The sequence below is a fragment of the Podarcis filfolensis genome (genome assembly GCF_964270895.1).
Source record: "Podarcis filfolensis genome assembly, chromosome: 17".
Lineage (NCBI taxonomy): Eukaryota > Metazoa > Chordata > Lepidosauria > Squamata > Lacertidae > Podarcis > Podarcis filfolensis.
Window position 1 is genome coordinate 7,787,249 of NC_139621.1, and position 21,334 is coordinate 7,808,582.

Sequence of the window (21,334 nt, forward strand, 5' to 3'; positions counted from 1 at the left end):
ATCATAATAATGTTTGTGCCTATTTGGAGCACCAATCCAGCACTACACAAAACATTTTCTTTGTAGTAATTCACTGGTGTAGGGAAGCAATCTAGAATCCAGCACAGAAGTAGGTGATCATGGAACTATGAAGTGCTCAGAGAGCATGAACAGCAAGCGTGTACATGCAAATAATTCAATTTGCTTAATTTATTCCTATTTCGTGTCAAATCTGGAATCCCAAGCTTTTACCAAAAAAAACCCATCCCAAAAACCTTTTCAGGGCAGACTGAAAACAACTGGATGCATCCAGCTAGAGGAATCCAGTCACAGCAGGGCAGGCTGAGCAGTGTCTTTCTCTGTTTGCCAAAGCACACACAATTTTAGACTGTGTTAAAAAAAAAAAATACAAGGAAAAATATTTGTGTACCAGTAATGGCTTACTCAGAGTCTCTGTGATTTCGGGTGAGGGAGGCGAGGGGAGAAGAGTGGAACTGGTTGCAAAACAGCTTGCAAAGGGGAACGGTTTACCTCTCAAGGCCTTCCAGCATGTGAGAGAACACACAAGGTGTGGGGTGGGTGTTTGTGGATTGGGTGTAAAAAGATTCCCCTGTTTATTCTAAAAATGGCAGCATTTCATTTGTGAACTCCTCCACATGATAGAGAAAAGTATTCCTTTCAGAGAGATTGTGGCTTCAATGCCTCTCACGAGACTGTCCCAGTCTTCCGCCCCCTCCTGAATCCCAAAGGGGCCACCAGCACGTAGGTAGGAGAATGGCTCTTTCGCTTTCCCCAAAGGGTATGAAGGCCAGTCCACATGGTTCTAGGATGTCGCCACCCCCAGCTCCTAACCAAAGGGGCTCAGAGCTGCCCAGCAGGAGGGTGGATGCCAAAGGACAGTTTGTTTCTGGCCCAGCCGCTGCCCTCCTCACTCCTTGAGGAAGAAGTGCATCTTGTCATTGATGTTCTTGCGCTCGGGATTGAGGCGCTTCAGGATCTGGGCCAGCACATTGACCGTCTGCTCGCTGCTCAGCCCCGTCTTCTTGGTCTGGAATTTCTTCAGAAGATCCTTGGTGGTCATGGGCTTTCGGGTCAAGTAGCGGCGCACGGCGTCCTCCGTCAGCTGCACATCGCTGCAAGGAAGCAAGGGCAGGTTAATGCAGAATGTAAAGAAATATACAATAATAAGAGTACATTCATTTGTACAAAAGGAATATACAACGGGATAGACAGGAAGTCTAGTGTGTTGGTATGTATATGATTTTGGGTGGAAAATTGTTTTTGCTTTTTCTCTTTGTTCTTTCTTTTTTTGTCTCATTTTCTTTCTAGGTATATAAAATTTGTATATAATTTTTGTATACATATTGGAAATTATATTATAGTAAGTCCTGTAATATGACAATGTTTACCGATGTAATATTAGAATGTTTGCAAATTCAAAAAACTAAAACTAAAAATAAAAATAAAAATAAAGGACAGTTTACTGCAATGGCACGAGGCAGGGATGAACACCGCAGAAGAGGAAGGACTTTTCCCCACGGCTCTTGCAGCAAAATCTAAGTGCCAGAATTTCCCCACTGCCCTTCTGTGACGCGTGCAGCTGGCCAGGACAGCCACAGTGCTTGAAAACACAGATGTACTTCTAAACCTCACTAAAATCTTCAGGCCCTAAGCTTTGCAGTGTCCAGATCCTGAACGGCGACAGTGAATATTTAAAATGTTGCTTTACAGGGTGTTTTCAGGCATTTCTCATAAATTCTCACATCGGTCCCTCTTTTAATCTTATTAGCTTATTCGTTAGGTCCGAATATCTGAGATAACTAGATTATCTGCCCTAACCATTTGGCTTGCCACCGGTGTTGTTGTTATCTCTGAGCTTTTGGAGAACTGGCTTTTGCTGCAGAGAAGTGGGCAATAATGTGCCTGGGACAACAGAGTTTGGGGTAAGTGGGTGACATGCCTGAGCTGCCCTGATCACTAGCATCACACCTAAATGAAGGTATGGCATGGGGGTGGGGGTGGGCAGGTAGGGCATTGACTGCTGTGGCCTCTCTCAGCCCCTTCCTTCAGTTGGCAAGACCTGGACTGTCATAGCAGCTCACCTCCCCACCTAGTGGTGCTGCTGGAAAAGCACTAGGAGGAGTTCATAATAAGACAATTCAACTATAAACGAAGCAGCTAAGCTGGTGCTTTACTAAGGCCACGGTGGGTCTGACCTGACTTAGCTGTGTCTCCCTTAGCACAGCACTGGCGTAATTCCAAGGGTCAGGGTGTGGGGGTCTCCACCATTCACAGAACCCCACGCCTTCCATCAGTCTGCTTAGAAATGGGATCTGAGGGCTCGTACCCCTCAGAAATACTGCCCCCGTGTTGTGAGCATGGTGGTGGCTCTCGGAAACAGCGGCTCACCAAAGGCAGACTGGAGGGTGGGCCATGAACTGATCCTCACATCCTGCATTCTTAGCCATGTACATCGTCGTCCGCTACGGATTAGGGAGTTAATACAATCGCTTAATTCTTCAAACTGCTTCTGGAAAGTTCATGCCCCACGGAGGACTTTAAGGTCCACAAATGACAACGTTTTGGAGGTCCCAGGTCACAAGGTGGTTAGATTGGTTTCGACTAGGGCCAGGGCCTTTTCAGTACTGGCCCCGACTTGGTGGAACGCTCTGTCACAGGATACTAGGGCCCTGTGGGACTTGACATCTTTCTGCAGGGCCTGCAAGACAGAGCTGTTCTGCCTGGCCTTTGGTTTGGACTCAGTCTGACCCTTATGTTGCCCTCCCCTTATGGTCTTGATCTATCGGCTGCATTTTAAATTGCATTTTAACCTGTATTTTAAATCCCCCCCCCAATTATGTTTTTGCTGTGATTTTATTGGTGTTAGCTGCCCTGAGCCCGGCCCTGGCCAGAGAGGGCGGGGAAAAAATAAAATTTACTACTATTATTATTGTCAACAGTGATGCGAAGTGTGTCATCATAGTTGCAGAAGGGCCCAATGCACAGCAAGGACCCTCCCCACCTCTGCCCAAACAAAAGCCAACACTTGTATGCGTAAATAAAAAAGGTAAAGGTAAAGGACCCCTGGACGGTTAAGTCCAGTCAAAGGCAACTATGGGTTGTGGCGCTCATCTTGTGTTCAGGCCGAGGGAATTTGTCCATAGACAGCTTTCTGGGTCATATGGCCAGCATGACTAAATCACTACTGGCGCAACAGAACACTGTGACGGAAACCAGAGTGCGCGGAAAGCCGCTTATAGGGACGTGGGTGACACTGTGGTCTGAACCACTGAGCCTCTGGGGCTTGTCGATCAGAAGGTCGGCAGTTTGAATCCCCGCGACGGGGTGAGCTCCTGTTGCTCTGTCCCAGCTCCTGCCAACCTAACAGTTCGAAAGCACGCCAGCGCAAGTAGATAAATAGATACCGCTCCAGCGGGAAGGTGAACTTGTATGCTTACCCACTGCTGGGTGTTGACTTGCCCGACTGTGGCTGTGGGGTAGATTTCCCAGAGGTGGTGGAGGCCTGGGGCCCAGCGTCCAACTTCAGCCTCTTTGCTGCAGGTAGCTCACTGGACCCTGCCTGCCGCTTTCCTGTTCCAGGGAAAGAAAACCAGCTGGCCTCAGGACAACCATTGCAACACACCTTCCCTTCCACCCTAGGAGCCCGAATGAATGAGGCTAAAGAGGGAATGGACGCCTCAGTAATTTGTGCATTTGTTGGTTTTGCTACTATTCATTTACAGCCGTACCTTGGTTCTTGAATGCCTTGGAACTCGTACGTTTTGGCTCCCAAACGCTGAAAACCCGGAAGTAAGTGTTCCGGTTTTTGAATGATTTTTGGAAGCCAAACGTCCAACATAGCTTCCGCTTGAGTGCAGGAAGCTCCTGCAGCCAATTGGAAACCATGCCTTAGTTTTTGAACGTTTTCGGAAGTCGAACAGACTCCCACAATGGTTTACATTCGAGAACCAAGGTACGACTGTATTGCTATTTTCTAACTATGGGATACAAAATACAGGTGGGTAGCTGTGTTGGTATGCCGTAGTCGAAACAAAATAAAAAAATTCCTTCCAGTAGCACCTTAGAGACCAACTAAGTTTGTTATTGGTATGAGCTTTCGTGCGCATGCACACTTCTTCAGATACACTGAAACAGAAGTCACCAGACCCTTATCTATAGTGAGAGGGTGGGGAGGGGTATTACTCAGAACATTCTATACAAGATCTCAAAGTAGCTGTCATATTACAAAAGAATTTCAGAAATAGACTGGAAAGAGAAGTTGCTGAATTGCAACTTATTACCAAACTTAATACCATGGAGAAACCTGGTCTGAATAGAGACATTGGATTCTTATCTCATTATACACAATAAAGCTATTTTTGGCCATCTCACCCCTTGCTTTTTCCTGTAAGGCTAATTGCAGTTGTTAACAGTCGTCAACTGGTTTACCACACCTATCAGCCAATCACCCATTCCCACCACCCTTCTGAGTAATACCCCACCCTCCCACTATATATAAGGGTCTGATGTATCTGAAGAAGTGTGCATGCACACGAAAGCTAATACCAATAACAAACTTAGTTGGTCGCTATGGCGCTACTAGAAGGATTTTTTTTTTATGGGATACAAAGAATGGGAGGAGAGAGGGACCACAGGCCACAAAGAAGAGCGGAACAGGTATGGTTTTCAGCCTCGCGGAGGAGCCCTGCCCATTGATCATGGGAGCCGTTTGCCTGTTTTCCAAAATACATACAAGGCCCAGAAATTTTCAAGAAGCAAAGAAGAGGGCACCCATTTCAGCTTATACAGTACAGTGGTACCTCAGGTTAAGTACTTAATTCATTCCAGAGGTCTGTTCTTAACCTGAAACTGTTCTTAACCTGAAGCACCACTTTAGCTAATGGGGTCTCCTGCTGCTGCCACGCCGCCAGAGCACGATTTCTGTTCTCATCCTGAAGCAAAGTTCTTAACCTGAAGCACTATTTCTGGGTTAGCGGAGTCTGTAACCTGAAGCGTATGTAACCTGAAGCGTATGTAACCCGAGGTACGACTGTATACAATACAAAGCAAGAGGCAGAGCTCAGAAGCTCCTGTGGGCCCACACTCGGCTGTACCTAGCTCCAGTTTGTTGGCTGCGGCCCGCAAGGTGGATGAGGTGCCGGCATCTACCAAGGGCGTCCCTGGACGGCTGTTCCCTTGTGAGCTGCTAGCCGAGCCCTTGCGTTCCTTCTTGGGAGGAGTCTTCTTTTTCTGTGAGGGCAGAAACACAGGCTCAGCCAGGGCTCCCTTCTCCACTCAAGCACCACCAGTGCGTGTGGCCCTCAATACGCTGTCAGGCCCATCCATGAAGCAGGTTGGAATGACAGAATTGTGAGGTGGAAGGGAGACTGGACCAGTTCAGTTGGCAGTTGGGAGGAATATAATAAAATAATAATAATAATAATAATAATAATAATAATAATAATAATAATATGCTTTCTTGTATTGATAAAAGAAATCCATGCAAGTCGACCCCTGCAAATCTACCACACTGGGGAGAAAACTTGCAGCTGATGCCTGCAGGAAGTTAGTGCAAACGGAAATTCGGGACTTCCGGGTTAGCGCCAACGACGAATGGCGGAGTTCCTCCGATTGGAGGAACGGGCTCCGTGGAAATTGGGTCTTCCCGCCGCGGCGAAGGCCCGCTAGAAACCCCAGGTGGAGAAGCCTGGGAACGTGGGGTTCGGCAGAGCACCAAGAGCGCCTCCCCTACTCATGAGGAAACCCCTTTTTGGGGCTCCGGAGTGAAGTGGGGTGAGCAGCGCGGTGCTGCGAACCGATCGCTATTTCCATGGAGGGAAGCCGCACAGCCATCGCCGGAGAGCGCTGACTTTTTCCTGATGACATTCGGACTCTAAATCAAGTACCCGTGAGTAAAAACGGAGAATTGGATCAAGAAATTTGCAAAACTTTTGAATTAGGCACAAGTGGGAAGGTTTAAACAGGAAGTCCGCCTTCCGCTTTTTGTATATAGATTGAAGCAAAGACCTTGTAACCTAATAGCCTGGAAAACTGCTTTAAAGTTGGAAATTTCCTGCATCTACAACCAATAAAACCCCCTTGGAAGCAGGAGAAAAGGGGGGGGGGGAATTTGACTGTCTAATCCTGCAGGAGGAGAGTAAAGGAATCTAAGTTTCCATCGTCCCAAACCTGGGGACGGGGTGTCGGGACAGAAATTGCTTATGACGTCCATTGATTGAAAGTGCAGTACTTTGACAGATAGTTAAAAAAAAGAAGAGAAACAAATTAACTTCAACGCTACCTTCTGCATTTCTGTATTTTAAAGATACAAAGTATTTGAAAATTGAAAGGACTTGAAATCGAAAGTAATTTTCTTTGTTGGATACTTTTTAAAAAAGTGGATACAAATAGAAATTGTGTCCCCTAGAGGGAGCCTGTCAGTTTGCTGTTGCTGTTTATCTGGACTCTACAGCTGCAAGATTTCGATCGTGGGACTTGCCGTTCGACCTTGAACAGAAATGAGTTGGGAGGAAGGTTTGGTGTCTGCCCTTGGCATGACAAATGCCCTGCTGGAGCAGCTGCATGAGAAAATGAATTTGATGCATGAAAAATTGGACTTGATGAGTGCTGTGGCCAGTGAATATGATTTAACAGGGAATAAGGATAAAGAAGTTATACAACGACCAATTCAAGAAACCGGCTTGACAAGACAAGTCCAAGGGCAGATGAAGAAGGAAGAGGCAGTAATTACTCCTCAAACAACACAAATTGAGAGATCCAAAGTCCTGCAGGAACAAAAGTTACTGCGTTGGAAGATTGAACTTGGAGAGTGCTGGGATGTGTTCGAAGTAAAGGAAGCTCTTAACTCTAGTGGGACTATGAAACAGGTGAACAACTATCTTTTGGATAAATACTTTTTGGATTACAAAGATGACAGGGAGTGGGACTGGGGGGAAGGGGCCAGTCTGACAAAGGAAAATGGAAACTATTACCGGATGGAACCCTCCGGAGACCCACTCCCCAAGAAATCAACAACAGACAAAGAAGTGCGTAAGCACAAACAAGGACAAGAAATTGTGCAGAAGGGGCCTAGAAGAGACTTAAGGGCCTCGGACATAAGAACACCAGATTGATGGACTGGATGTAATGGACTGAAAGGACTGACATGACCCGAAACCAGGAAGAAGGGACGTTGGATAAAAATTAGAGATATCAAGGGAAATTCTTTTGTTAATTTTGGAATCAGTGTAACATTAATGAAATACCAGGGAATATGCCGGAAAGGAACTAAATTGGCTTTAGCAGAAATGATTTAAGGAGATATGAATGAATATGACGTAAACTTTGAAATTTTAAGATTTTTAAGATAAGATAAGGTTAAAGAGATTAAGGTAAATCGAATAACAGATTAAATTAAAAGAGGGAAAGGTTATGTTGAATTAATAAATAAGATTGTGAAGATTAATTATTTAAATTAAAATTGAGAAACAGGGGAAGAATTTGCTGGAATAATGAATTAAACTAGAATACAAAAAGGGAGGTGTGAGAAAGAAATAAGCAAATGAAAAGTTGTAATCTGAGATTTGTATTTTTCTTTTTCCCTTTTTGGTTTTTCTTTTTGTTTTACTTTTTGCTGTATTTTTCTTTTTGTTTCTCTTGCTTTTGTTTATGTATTGATGAAATTTTGAATATTTTTTTTTTTTTTTAAAAAAAGCGGACATTCAAAAAAATTGATTTCTTCACTGCCACTGTCAGTGTCACACAGTCCGTTCTACCACATATGGGGACCAGGCTTAGGCTGGAAATGACAGCTGTTCTCCAAACAAGGTCCAAACCCCTGGAATGCCACCCCCAACCCAACTGCATCTGGGCTTACCGTCATGAAGAGTGCTGAAGATGCTTCGCTGTCAATGTCGCTGTCCTCAGACGTCTCAGACTCATCACTGGTGTCTGTAAAACAGAGCCAAACCAAGTCAATCTGGGCTTTGCTGTCTTTGTGGCAGACTTCAAAACAAACAAGTCACAGGCAGAACCCATTTGACACTGGCACGGAGATTCTAGGTCAGGCTGCTGCTTGTTCACCAAGGCTTGTTCTCAAGGAACTGCAAGACCACTCAGGTCAAAAGTAAAGCACTAGGCCAGGGTGGCTAATATGGTGGCCTCGAGTTGTTGCGGACTCCCAGCTCTCACCATCTCTACCTATAGGCAGTGCTGGCTGGGGCTTCTGGGAGTTGGAGCGCAACATCTTCATCTGGAGGGCCCTAAGTTGGGAACTAAACTATCTCCCAAGGCCAGAAATAATGTTTTGATGCTCAAAACATTCTGGGCTTCCAGGTTTGTTACTGGAGACTTTTGTCAGCAGGTCAAGGTTGGGCGCATGCTACAACTGTCAAAATTCTGCCCCAAGGAAGCAAAGTTCTGAAGTATAATTGTTTAAATGCACAGTAAAACAGAATGTCTGTATGTATGTTGTGAAGGGTTTAACGGTGGAAAATTCCATTGGGCCATACTGAAGCTCTCTAAGTTTCTGAGTTGATAATTAACTGTTGTTCTCTGCTAGCACTCATGTGAGTGTTTAACCTTAGATCACGTGAGGGTATTCAACTGCAAGTCTCTGGATGCCACAGAGACAACAGGAGCTGCATAGTCTTAGGCCAGATGCAGCCTAATGCAAGCTATGGGAGAAACAGAGCTTTGATTTTTGTTCTGATCGTATTTGTGTTATATATTTAAGAAGAATCTATGCTTGAATGTGCATATGCTATATACAACTTTCTGGATAAAGCATATGCATATCATTAATTGTTTTTGTACCTGTTTTGAAGTGCTGGTAATTAAAGCTTTGAATACTACTTATGGGTCTGGACAATTTTTATTCCAAAAGGATTCAGTTTTTATGCACCCCATTGCTTCAAGCTGCACATTACTATTATCTGCAATATATTCTGCAACCTAGCTATAGGGAGACGTTAGCTGCTATAAAGGCTACTCTAGGCCGATTCCAACAGCTAACACCCACATTCTTTATAGCATGTCTTTGAGGCCATAAAGGCTTATAAGCCTTGGTTTTTTCAACAAGTGAAAGCAAAGATCCTTGGGAAATTGAATGCTATGCCCACTGCCATACCCTGTGAAATTGCAGCATAAACTTAGTTCTGCCTCTCTTAAGTCTGACTCATAAGAAGAAGAAGAAGAAGAGGAGTTTGGATTTGATATCCCGCTTTATCACTACCCGAAGGAGTCTCAAAGCGGCTAACATTATCCTTTCCCTTCCTCCCCCACAACAAACACTCTGTGAGGTGAGTGGGGCTGAGAGACTTCAGAGAAGTGTGACTAGCCCAAGGTCACCCAGCAGCTGCAGGTGGAGGAGCGGAGACACAAACCCGGTTCCCCAGATTATGAGTCTATCGCTCTTAACCACTACACCACACTGGCTCAATAATAAATTTTTATTTATACCCCGCCCTCCCTGGCCAGGGCTCAGGGTGGCTAACACCAAATATGAATTACAATAAGCGTAATAGGAAAACAAACAAACAAACAAACAAACAAACAACAGTTAATTAAAATACGGCTTAAAATACAGCTTAAAATGCAGCCTCGTTGTAGTAGTAGCCCATAAATCAAGACCATAAATGCTTCCCCCTTCCCAGCCTTCTATGATATGCCGCTTCAATACTCGAGGTTTTTAGAATCACAGAACGGTAGAGTTGGAAGAGACCATGAGGGTGATCTAGCCCAACCCCCTGCAAAGCATGAATCTTTTGCCCAGTGTGGGGCTCAAACCCGCGACCCTGAGATTAAGAGTCTCATGCTCTACCAACTGAGCGTCACCTTTCTTTTTCTTTTTATCCTGGGGAGTCGGGGCCTTCTTCTCTTCTTCTTCCTCTTCCTTCTCCTCCACCGGCTTCTCCTCCTCGCTCTCTTCACTGCTCTCGCTTGCTTCGTCTATACCTGCAAAGCAGAAAGGCAATGGGGTTAGGAGGCAACAGAGTTGGGGTTGACTTGTTTCTGGGCAAATCCGCTTGACAGTTTCCCCCATTCCCCTTGCCAGTGCCGGCTAAAAGGAAAACCTAACCCGCCTATGCCAGATCAGTTGCTGCTTCCCTCTCTGCAGGGAAGTGCAGCTCTGAGAGGGGCGCAGAGTGGCCCTAGAGGTCTTTGAGCAGAGGATGCTCAGCACCCACGTCAAAGTACATCTCTGAGGATTACTGGGAGAAGCCATGCCATGCAAGCTGGCAGAAAACTGGGTAGATCTAACTCAGATGAGGACAAGGCAGAACAGAATCTCCTTGCGGGTCAACGTCAGTATGCACACCAACATGCATCTTGTGGGATGTAATCCATTGGCACAGTCAAATGCAACATTCCTTATTTCCCTAGAGTGGGCACATGCAGGGGGACTTCCAGTCAGTGTAACTTCCTGTTCCACTGGTCTGGAGCTTCCTCTCCCTGCATGTGACCCGGGAGATGGGCATCGCTCTGGCTGACTCCACAAAAGAGCCATGCAGCCATTTTCTCAGTTTGTCTTGTCTCTTATTGCTCTCTTGCTGATCTTTTGCTACCATGCTGCTCTCCTGCAGTCATTTCGCTCTATTAATGTAATGTTGCTGTCTGCCGGCTCTCAGCCAGCAGCACATGAGTTCAGTCTCCCTATGTGATAAACTCACTCTTTCTTTGTGTAAGTAAAGCCTGCCTTTCAGGGATCATATCGTGAACTGAAATGTGAGTAAACTTTTGTAACTTTACTCAGAGAGACTCTCGTCTTTATTCTTTTAAGAGGGGTCAAAGGGGACACCAGGAAATAATCGTAACTAAGAGATTCTAATGAATCTGCAAACTAGCTTCCAGCTATATTGAGAGGAATCTGTTCTGCTACATACTAGAGTGAGTGAGTGAAGGAAGGATAATACTTATCCAATATATCCTTTCTTACTTTCCTTAACATTCCCACACATCTTACAGAGGAGATGAGCAAAACAACGATCAGGGCCAACGGATAAGAACCACCAAGCTTCCAATGGGCTGCTCCAGGTCTTGCTGCCATCTTGAACTTTAGGATTTGTTCATTTGCACGACCTGCTCAGCCACACACCTTTGGGGATGTCTTCCTCTTTAGTCGCCTTGGGCTTCCCCACGGCTTCTTCCACAGAACTGCTGTAAGAGGACAGGGAGAACCCTCAGTGCGAATGGACACAACACATAGAGGCAACATGAAGTGTCGGCAGGGAAAGCCACCTGTCCCAACAGGGGTATAGGAAAGAGAAGCAGCAGCAGACTGACCACCCCAGGGGTGGCCAGGCAATGCTTGCCCCCCCTTGCTGGGAAAAACCCCCACTTCCCGTCCACTGTGGTGCCCACCTGGATCCGTCAGACATGTAGTCAACCTCTTGCCCTTCAAAGTCCCCATCATCGCTGTCTTCAAAGGCTTCATCGTCAGAGCCCTTCTTCTTCTTTTTCTTCTTCGTCAGAGGGGCTTTCTTCTTGGGCTTGGTGGGTTTCTCATCTAAAGAATAACGGGATGACGTTAAACACTTTTCTCCAAAGGCAGAAATCTCACTGGAAGTGGTAGCCCAGAGGTACAACCCAAGAGGAAGAGGAGAGAAAAGAAAAGAAAAGAAAAGAAAAGAAAAGAAAAGGGGTGCACTTTTGAAGGAATGATCGCTGGGTGTGGAGCACACTTCCATCCGCAGACAAAGCCACAGCTGTCTGAATATCATGCCCTCTATCTAACCTTTGCTCTCTTAGCGCTCTACTGTGCCCTTTCTGTGACCTTTGTCTCCTTCGTCATACATTGCTCAAGGGGAAAATGACGCGGTGGAAACAGGTGCCAAAATAACTTTGTACCACCCCATGATCTCGGGATTGGAAGATGTGTAAAGGTCACAGTCCAAAATGTATCTGACTGGTTTTGCATACTGTGCTAATAAAAGGAGCCTCTGCAGAGCTAGCCAGCAGCTTGTCTTGGAGCATGTTTGCCAGCGTGGTTCTGCACAGCTCACCTGCATCCAACCTCCTGTCGCCCTCCGCTATGCCTACACACTTTATACAGCACAGAGCAGGGGGTGAGGAATCTGGGAGCCTCCAGGTGTTGCAGGCCTACAACTCCCATCATCCTTGACCATTGATCAGGCTGGCTGGGGCTGGTGGGAGTTGGAGTCCAGCAACATCTCGAGGGCCACAGGTTCCCCATCTGCGACAAACAGCAAATGCACAGAATCTTCCGCCGCAAATTGATTTTTATGAACAAGATTATATGCACAGAGCCAACGTCAAAGGAGATCTGCCTTCTGTGTGGGCCGTGAACACAAACAAGGAAAAGATCCAGCAATACCGGAGACAAAAGCTGCAGAAGAGTGCTTCAAGGCTTGCTGAAGCCCAACCTCTTTTGGAAGGGCCCCAGTTCTTGTTGCATGGCCCAGATATGTTACTGCTACCTATCGCACTGACTATGCATCTATGTCTTGTCTCTCCTATCCCTCACTGCTTCACTTATAGGACATAGCTGTTCTTTTGGTCTTTCCTGAAGCCTTGCAGAAGTGTGCCCAAGCCTTCCTCCACACGAGAAAGAATGAAAGCTCAGTGGGGGTGAAAGGGAACCCATTATAAAGCTAGCCACTGTCTCTCAGAGAGGTCCTTCAAAAATCCAGGCCAGAAAACAGGTAATTTACTGGGGTTTTTTAAAGCTGTTGTTAAAGTTGTAAAACAATGAAGCACGGGATGGAGCAATGGAGAATTTCTGAAACAACAATGGGATATTAGTTCCTCCGCCCAAGGCATGATGCAGAACAGCAACAACTGGGAAAAGATAGACAAATATTTTACAAGGACAGGAAGAAACATCACGGACAGAAAAATTGCCACACACAGGAAGAACAAGAACAAGGATATAGTTTGAGTGCCTCATCTGTAGTTTTATAAATCATGCAATATGTCAATACGAATGGAAGTTGTTAATATTGCAGTTGTTGTATAAGGGATTGTTATTTTGACCAGAGTATAATTGAAATTAGTAAGATTTTGGAACGCAGAAATAAATTAAATCATCAAACCATCAATTCTAGCATGCAGGGGGCCACCTAAATTATATAATTTGGTATTTGAATGATTGGTATGAGTAATTGTATTATAATTTGGCATTGTTCTAGTGAGGCTATTATTGGATTATTGTAATTGAAAACTAATAAAATTATTATATAAAAAAAATCCAGGTCAGAGCTGCCACCCCCTCCCCTTCGCACCATCCGCATCGCTGAACTCGCTGTCATCTGAGCTCATTTCCAGATCATCTTCCAGGTCATGGATTTTTAGATCGCTCCCTTTCTTTTTGCCTTTCTTCTCCTTCTCCTCTTCTTCTTCATCGCCTTGGTCTTTCAGCCGCCGCTGCTGCATGATGCTAAAGTGGTTCAGAACCTTGTTCCGCCTGCAAAAGGCAAAAAAGGGGGCCGGACTCAACTGGGCTGCTCCTTAAAGCCCCAGTTCCCCAGGACACTGTGGTTGGGAGGCAAGGGCCACACGGCACAGGGACTCGCAAGAAACCAGGCTGGAGCCTTAAAGCGCCAGGCAGGGATGCTGCAGGTCCTGGGCAGAGGACCAGAATTTCTTATTTCTTATGCACATGAAATATGCTATGCAAATTATAAGATGCGGGTGGCGCTGTAGTCTAAACCACTGAGCCTCTTGGGCTTGCTGATCAGAAGGTTGGTGGTTCGAATCCCTGCAATGGGGTGAGCTTCCATTGCCCTGTCCTAGCTCCTGCCAACCTAGCAGTTTGAAAGCACACCAGTGCAAGTAGATAAACAGGTACAGCTGCAGCAGGAAGGTAAACGGCATTTCCGTGCACTCTGGCACTTGTCACGGTCCTCCGTGCACCAGAAGCAACTGCTGGCCACATTACCCGGAAAGCTGTCTGCGGACAAACACCGGCTCAAGCGAGATGAGCGCCACAACCCCATAGTCGCCTTTGACTGGACTTAACCGTCCAGGGGTCCTTTGCCTTTTAGCTTATAAAGGTAACAGAAGCACTGGACCCAAGGTGAGAGACATCGCCACACCCTGGAAGCTTCCTAAAGATCTCTCCACTAGGCTAAGAGGAGACAAGGTTCCTACTAGAGAGGAATGGCGAACCAAGCTGATGGACTATGCCAAAATGGCAAAACTGACTGGAAACCTCAGGAACCAAGAGGAAAAAAACTTTACAAAAGACTGGGAAAAATTTATAAGTGATCTAAGAGACCACTGTAAGCAGATGGAAACATAGGCAAGATTCTGATTTCACTTATAGTGTAATAATTACTATGCACAATATGGATTGATATAAAAGTTAGAATTTGGAAGAAGATGCAGTTTTAAATGTTTCAAATGGGACCCCAGGGAGGGGGTGGCAGGAAGGCTCGGGAAGGTTCGGAAAAATATCTGTATATGGATGTATGTTTGGATTTTCACAATTTGGTATTGGTAAAATCAAATAAAAAATATTTCAAAAATAAAGAAAGAAAAAGAAACCAGCACAATGATTCCTGCTAGCTCAAGAGGACACTCCTGCCACCACGCGCTCCCCAAATCTGATCTGGAGGGTCACTTATTATTACATCTGAATGCAGCCCTGTTTAGGGAAGCTTTTAGGGAAGCTTCCCTGTTAGGGAAGCTTTGATGTATTACGGTATTTTAATATTTTGTTGGAAGCCGCCCAGAGTGGCTGGGGAAGCCCAGCCATATGGGCGGGGTATAAATAATAAATTATCATCATCATCATCATCATCATCACAGTTGAAGCCCTCCACAGTGAAGAGGAGATGGGGGATCATTCCACCAGACAAGCAGAGATGCATGAACTGATGGAACAATCTCTTTACGTTGAATTCCACCCCACGCATTGTAGTCTACTAGCTTTCACTAGGAATAGACCCCATGAAATTAACAGCCGTGCCTTATTTAGGCCCCCCGAAGTCCCTCTGCTCACCTCTCCCACTCCTCCTCAGCTTCCTCCGCAGTCAACGTGCGGTGCTTGGCAATGGGTGTGAAGTTATACCAGTTGTTGACTGGGAAAGCTTCAAAGGCACCGTCCGGACACTGGGTGAAGATGTAGTAGGAGGTGTTTTCGGTTACCCCACCCTTCTTCACACCTTTGAACCTGAGCAAAAAGAAAACAGCACGAAGTATAAAGCAGCAGCACTCTTAGTATGCCAAAGGTTTTAATGTTAGGGATTCAGTTCCAGAAAGGTGCAAGGCAAGATCAGGGGAAGACACGCCTCTTAAGACTCTGGTGTCAACTGCCCAAATCCAGGGATATGATTGAAACACTAAATCTGTTGAGTTTTTGAGAACCTCAAGAATTTTAGCTTCTGCTTAAATAAACATGTATTGTTATTGTTATTATTAAATCCTCCACTTGTCACAGTTGTTAAAACTGGAAAATCACAGGGTCTATATATTTATTTTAAATTCAAGTTATGCATTTCCTTCCCCACCCCCAGCCCCGCAAGTCTGGAACTAGACTATTCATAAGATAAAAAATATTTAACTGTCCAGAAGGTGCACATACGGGTTAGCCTAACTTTCTAATTTTGAGACTTCAGTTTTCCCAGTTGCAAATGTTTAACTAGAGCTTTCTAGATATCAAAGTTGCTCCTTCCCCTGCTCACGAAGCGGGAGAGGTTCATCACATGCTCCAATTCTAGACTTTACCAAGTGCAAGCAAACTGAAGAGTAATGCTAGCCCAAACTCCCAAATCGGTAGTAGACCAGTATAAAGTAAACAGCACATAAGCGGCACACAAAAACACTAAAAAACCATTCTACGTTCTAAATCTTGTATTAATAATCTGAAAATTGAGAGAGCTATGTACAAGATCTACTACAGAATACAGTCTTTAAATATCTACAAGATACAGTCTTTAAATATCTGCAGGAGCCTGGCTAAAGGAACATTTAAAGACTGTATCTTCCCTTTTGGACACAATTTGAATGAGTTTTCTGTTTGTGGCTTCTGTAGTAGATCTTGTACATAGCTCAATTTTTGGATTATTAATATAAGATTTAGAATGTAGAATGGTTTTTTAGTGTTTTCTGTGCTGCTTATGTGCTGCTTACTTTATACTGGTCTACTATGAGAACTGGCAGCATAGGTTTATTTCTTCAGTACAAACTCCCAAGCTGAGATGTGAACCAAAACCCCGCTGGGCAAAAAAGCACCATCACCCACTCACTTGCGCCCAGTCTTGCCGTTGACTTTCAGGATCCAGGGCTGGTCTTCAAGCTTGAACTCCTTCAAGATGATGCCATATTTCTTGCGCCGCGCCTCCTCACGCAGCTTGCGGTTGAACTCGCTGCCAGCTCCCGACTCCGGCATCTCTTCTTCCTGGTAGATCTTCTTATTGCTGAGGTCTCGCTCCATCTTTGCCTACAAGTAGGAGCAGAAAAGAAAAGGCCAAGGTCAACACGTATTGTGTTGTCTCTAATAAAGAGGGGTGGGGGATGAATTTGCTCTTAAGCAGCTCCAATTCATTACTAAAGGTCTGCTAGCACAAAGTACGGATTCCAATTAAGTACAGTCGTACCTCGAAAGTTGAACGTAATAGTACCAGAAAAAGTACCTCGGGTTAAGAACTTTGCTTCAGGATGAGAACAGAAATCACGCGACGGCGAGGCAGCAGCCGGAGCCCCCATTAGCTAAAGTGGTACCTCAGGTAAGAACAGTTTTAGGTTAAGAACGTACCTACGGAACGAATTAAGTTCTAAACCCGAGGTACCACTGTAACACTTGTAATGTCACAAACACTATGGACAATATGGACAGGTTCAAAATATAATTACAAAATAATATGCAGTCGAAAATGTTGACAATAGGACCCAAGGAGGGGATGATGGGAAGTCTCGAGATTCAGAGGAATCTGGATATATGGATATGTATTCTCTACTGTTTTAACTTTTTACTGTACAGTGGTACCTTGGGTTAAGTACTTTATTCGTTCTGGAGGTCCGTTCTTAACATGAAACTGTTCTTAACCTGAAGCACCACTTTAGCTAATGGGGCCTCCTGCTGCCACCGCGCCGCCGGAGAACGATTTCTATTCTCATCCTGAAGCAAAGTTCTTAACCCGAGGTAATATTTCTGGGTTAGTGGAGTCTGTAACCTGAAGCATATGTAACCCGAGGTACCACTGTATTTATAAAAATGCTTTCAAAAAACTTTAGCAGCCTAAGCGCAGAGTCCTACCTGGTGCCAAGTTGCAAAGTTCACCTTGTCAGCAGCATTGAATGCCATAATGTTGTATTTTTTAGAGGTGTTTCTGTGGAGAAAGGAAGCAGAAATAAGTCAGATCACTGCCCAGCACCACAGGTTGGAACCAAGTGGGAATGCTCCAACAAAATAACTCTTTTTCTTCTGGTCTCAGGGGAAGCCCTTCCCTGCACACTGCAGAGAAGCACGAAGCATGCCTACAGTTCAGTGCTACCGAGGGCCACATTTCATGCCCAGCATGCCCAGAATACCCAAATAAAGCTTTGCTTCCATGGGTAAACATTAAAATCTAACAACCCGACCACAATGCAAAAAAGGCCAGTATGGTCAAATGTTGCACCTGCCTGGGTTAGAGGAGAAAAACTATCAAATGAAGGAGATTCAACCACAACACCAAAACGTCTGAAGAAAGAAAGTAAGAAAAAGGATTACACTTACTTGGGAACACGGACCACATATTCAGTTGCCGTCTGACTGCTGGTCCCCTGCAAAACAAAGCAACAGAGATTGCTCAAGTGAAAAAGGATGCAGAGAGGAGGCTGGTCAAACTCAAGGGCATTCGTAGGTGACAGGTTTAGCACAGGTCACAGGAAATATATCAGGTATTTTTTTTCGAGCAATATGCTCCTACAGAACATTAAGAACTGCTCTGCTGCATGCAAACCACACCAAAGACAAACGGCTGCAAAAAAAAAAAGAGAGGAGTTAATTTGTAATCCAGTGTCATCTCAATGGCTAGCCCAGCTGGTGCTAATTCCCCAAACTGCATGGTCATCTATGGCCTAGCCATGCATTTTAGACCATATAATAAGCTAGGAAGCTAGAGTTGCCTAGTAACAGCATATGTTTTCCGGTCACAGCTCCAGGCTGGAGGCATGCAATGAGATGGGAAGGGTGGAGACGCATGTTTGCCCTCAAGGTCCAAGCCTGAGCAGATGACCATCATCATGTCTCTGTCACTCTTAGGGACAAAAGAGTTGAATGCATTTTTGCTGAGGAACGGGCTCATCATGTTCTACTACAATACGCTGTAGGAACTAGGAGATGGAACATGGAACCCAATTGGGACTTGGGGGAAAATAACAGGTGGCCATTTTGAGAACAGCTTTGCCAAGTCGGGCAGGAGAGAGAGGGAGGGAGCAATACATCCGTCTGCCTGGGGAAGATAAGAGCTGGTGTGGTGTGTGTGTGTGTGTGTGTGTGTGTGTGTAATAATGGGCTGTCCGGTTTCAGAAAGCTGGTACACTCACTAACAGTGATCGAAACTCCCATTGTTTTAGGCGCATTTTGAAACAGGGAATTTCACTAGCAAGAGAAGTTTCTGAGCTCTGGGCGCAGTACTGCGCCTAAGATTTCAGATTAAAACTGCAGTGGAACGAAAAGAGGACCTTTTTCTGCCTCCCCACTTCCAGTTACTCTCTGAAGACTGGAGAAGAGACCCTCTTAAGAATATTAAGGGGATGGGCAGGGGAAGGACTGGACCATGTGAAAAATGAACATAATATCTTAGCTGCATTTCGTTCATTTTCAGCTTTGAATTCTTGTTATAAAAAAGTGTGCCTAGACGTTCCGTTGTTGCGCCCATAACCTCGTCTTAAGGTGCCATTTAGCTCCTAGCTTTCATATCTCAGTTTCTAACACTGCTCACTAATCTGGCTGGTGTCCTGAAGCTGTGGAAGCAAAAGAGGTCTGGGGGAAGGCAGGAAATAGCCGACCATGCCTTTCCATGCCAAAAATTAGTGGGGATTGCCAGAACTGATCCACTATGGAACCAGGATGAGACAAGGCCAAAGATTCAGACAACTCTTGGCCTCCATCCCAGAATGACAGCTCACCAAAGAAGTCATTCCTGGACGTGCTGCGCAGGTATCCAGCCGAGCCTCTCCAAAAGCACCTGTCTGAGGAAGAAAGAGAATGGAAGAGTTAGTTCCACATGGAGGAATGGAAGAATTGGGGGAGAAGTCAGATGAAGGGCTGGAGAGAGAGAGGGCTGCCGCTTTCTGCTTTCAAGAATCCTTGGCACCTCACAGTGTCCCTTAAGATGTGTGCAGGGTGCCTTTCTCTCCAAGGAGGGTTGTCCCCACCCACCATAACAGGGCAGAATATTTCTGATCATGCACAGAGGGCCTTTTCCTTTCTGCCAGGAAGCTGCTTAAAAATAAAAAAGCAACAGAAAGAGGCAGAAAGTCTGGAACGTAGGGGCAAGGCTGAGAAAGAAGGGAGTGAGTTTGGAAGTGCCTTGGAGAAGAGGAAGGAAAAGAGGGAAGGCGAGGCTGGCTGGTGGGAGGGTCGTGCAAACCTGCCTGCGCACGTGTGTCTCTCGTTAAAGCTGACAGTTAATTTTCCTGTAGGCCAGGGAAATGGAGGATACAAGGCCATGGTCCACAAGGGGTTGCAGCTTAAACTTGTCGTGTAACAGAGTGCGTGGAGGGGAAAGTGGTGGCGGCAGTCACGAGGGCTTTGCACCTAGTGGCCTGTCTCTGGGGTGTTCCAGTATGTGGACGTTCCGTTTGCAAAATGTGCCCAATGTGCCTTTTTGTGCTGGAGGAGACTCAAGAGGACTGCTGATCCTCTCAACCATGGACTGCAAGAAGATCAAACCTCTCCATTCTGAAGGAAATCAGCCCTGAGTGCTCACTGGAAGGACAGATCGTGAAGCTGAGGCTCCAATACTTTGGCCACCTCATGAGAAGAGAAGACTCCCTGGAAAAGACCCTGATGTTGGGAAAGATGGAGGGCACAAGGAGAAGGGGACGACAGAGGACGAGATGGTTGGACAGTGGGTAATGGGTTGCTCTGAAGTCATTTCAGCACGGGGGCGGGGGTGGAATTGCACCCCGCCCCATATCCTGTCCTGTCCTTTGCCGGTCAGGTCAAAAGTAGAAACCCTAAGCCAGTCCCTACAAAAGGAAGAAGCCTCCGCCAAAAAAGATGAAGAAGATTGGCAAACTAAATTATTCAACTATGCGGGACAAAATAGTCAATTTGAAACCAAGAAACAAAGAGGACTTTGAGTTGTTTTTTATTTTTGTTTTTTCTTAAAAAGGGCAAATGTTTAATGCATATCTTTTAAGCTGTGTATAGACTTCTACATTAGCATAACTTTTAAAAAACTCACTTGTAATAAGATGAAGAAGGTTCTAAAATTGGTTTGTTAAGAATATAAGGTTCTATGGACAGGCGTGAACAAGCATAAAACAATCGAACCAAGAGGGGGATTGAAGTCAAGCAAAAATTATAGTTTAAAAAATTGTTTATGATGTTCTTTTTTCCCTTGTTTTGTAATGATTTTGTATTGTTGTTGCTTTCTTTTTCCTTTTTCTGTTATTTGGGGGAGATTAATAAAATGTTAACGAAACAAAAAAAAGTGGCAACCTTAAAAGGCGTTGGGGTTTTGGGCTGGAAAGCGAACCTGTCCGAACCTGAGATTCCCCTGCAAGGACTGAACCGGTGGGTGGGGGTGGGGCACCCGGACTCCTGGGTCCCTTCCAGGGAATGGGGGTGGGGCAGACCGGGGCGCTCCCGTCCCATGGCAGCACTTGCTGGAGTACCGTATTTACGCGCGCCCCCCGCACCCGCCTCCCTCCCAGCTCCTTCCTCGCCCGACACGCAGCCTCACCTGCCCGGCAGCAGCACACCGGTCTCCTGCGCGTTCCCCGCCGTCGCCACACACGCATGCGCGAGGACCAAGTGAGGCGTCTCCGTGGCTCCATGGTCTCTCGACACTTCCGGTACCCTTGCGCCAAACTCATTGGCGCCCGCCATATGAGGGGCGTAGGAACTAAGGGGAAAGCTCAAAATAGAGCAGCAAAGGGTGGGTTTTGTATATTTATTTTTGGCGCCCGCGGGAGTTTCCCATTTTATTGCAGCGTTTTGGAATAAGTTTCAACACTAGAAGTACAAGACAAAGACAATTATAAATCATTAATATAATTAAAATCTCATTTAAGATTATAATAAAGCTCGTTTTTATTTTGTTTTTGTGCGTCAAGTTTTGCTTGGTCTTCTTCTTTGGCAATCACTCGTAGCCGAGTAAGATTGTCTTCCATAAACACAGTATGTAAGCAACTGCTAGTTCTGAGTTCAGGTAGATCATGGCCACTGGGCCCATCA

General features: G+C 45.5%; 1 protein-coding gene across 1 annotated transcript; it reads right to left on the minus strand.

Moving 5' to 3' along the window:
• Positions 1 to 174: 174 nt before the first annotated feature.
• On the minus strand, positions 175 to 20,954 carry GTF2F1 (general transcription factor IIF subunit 1). Its single transcript, XM_083593549.1, has 14 exons — positions 20,841 to 20,954; positions 19,057 to 19,119; positions 17,660 to 17,706; positions 17,198 to 17,270; positions 16,188 to 16,381; positions 14,942 to 15,112; positions 13,221 to 13,402; positions 11,341 to 11,485; positions 11,075 to 11,136; positions 9,814 to 9,933; positions 7,856 to 7,929; positions 5,094 to 5,229; positions 3,438 to 3,570; positions 175 to 1,112 (listed from the first exon to the last, which is right to left on the minus strand). Exons 2-14 carry the CDS (start codon positions 19,066 to 19,068, stop codon positions 908 to 910), a joined length of 1,554 nt encoding a protein of 517 aa, XP_083449675.1. The 5' UTR covers positions 19,069 to 19,119; positions 20,841 to 20,954; the 3' UTR covers positions 175 to 907.
• Positions 20,955 to 21,334: the final 380 nt, after the last annotated feature.

Excerpts from the sequence above, each read along its gene's own strand:
- GTF2F1 (XM_083593549.1), bottom strand. Across the intron at positions 17,271-17,659 it reads TATGTGGTCCGTGTTCCCAA|AAACACCTCTAAAAAATACA; the intron begins GTAAGTGTAATC and ends CTTTCTCCACAG. Across the intron at positions 13,403-14,941 it reads GCTGAGGAGGAGTGGGAGAG|GCGGAACAAGGTTCTGAACC; the intron begins GTGAGCAGAGGG and ends TGCCTTTTGCAG.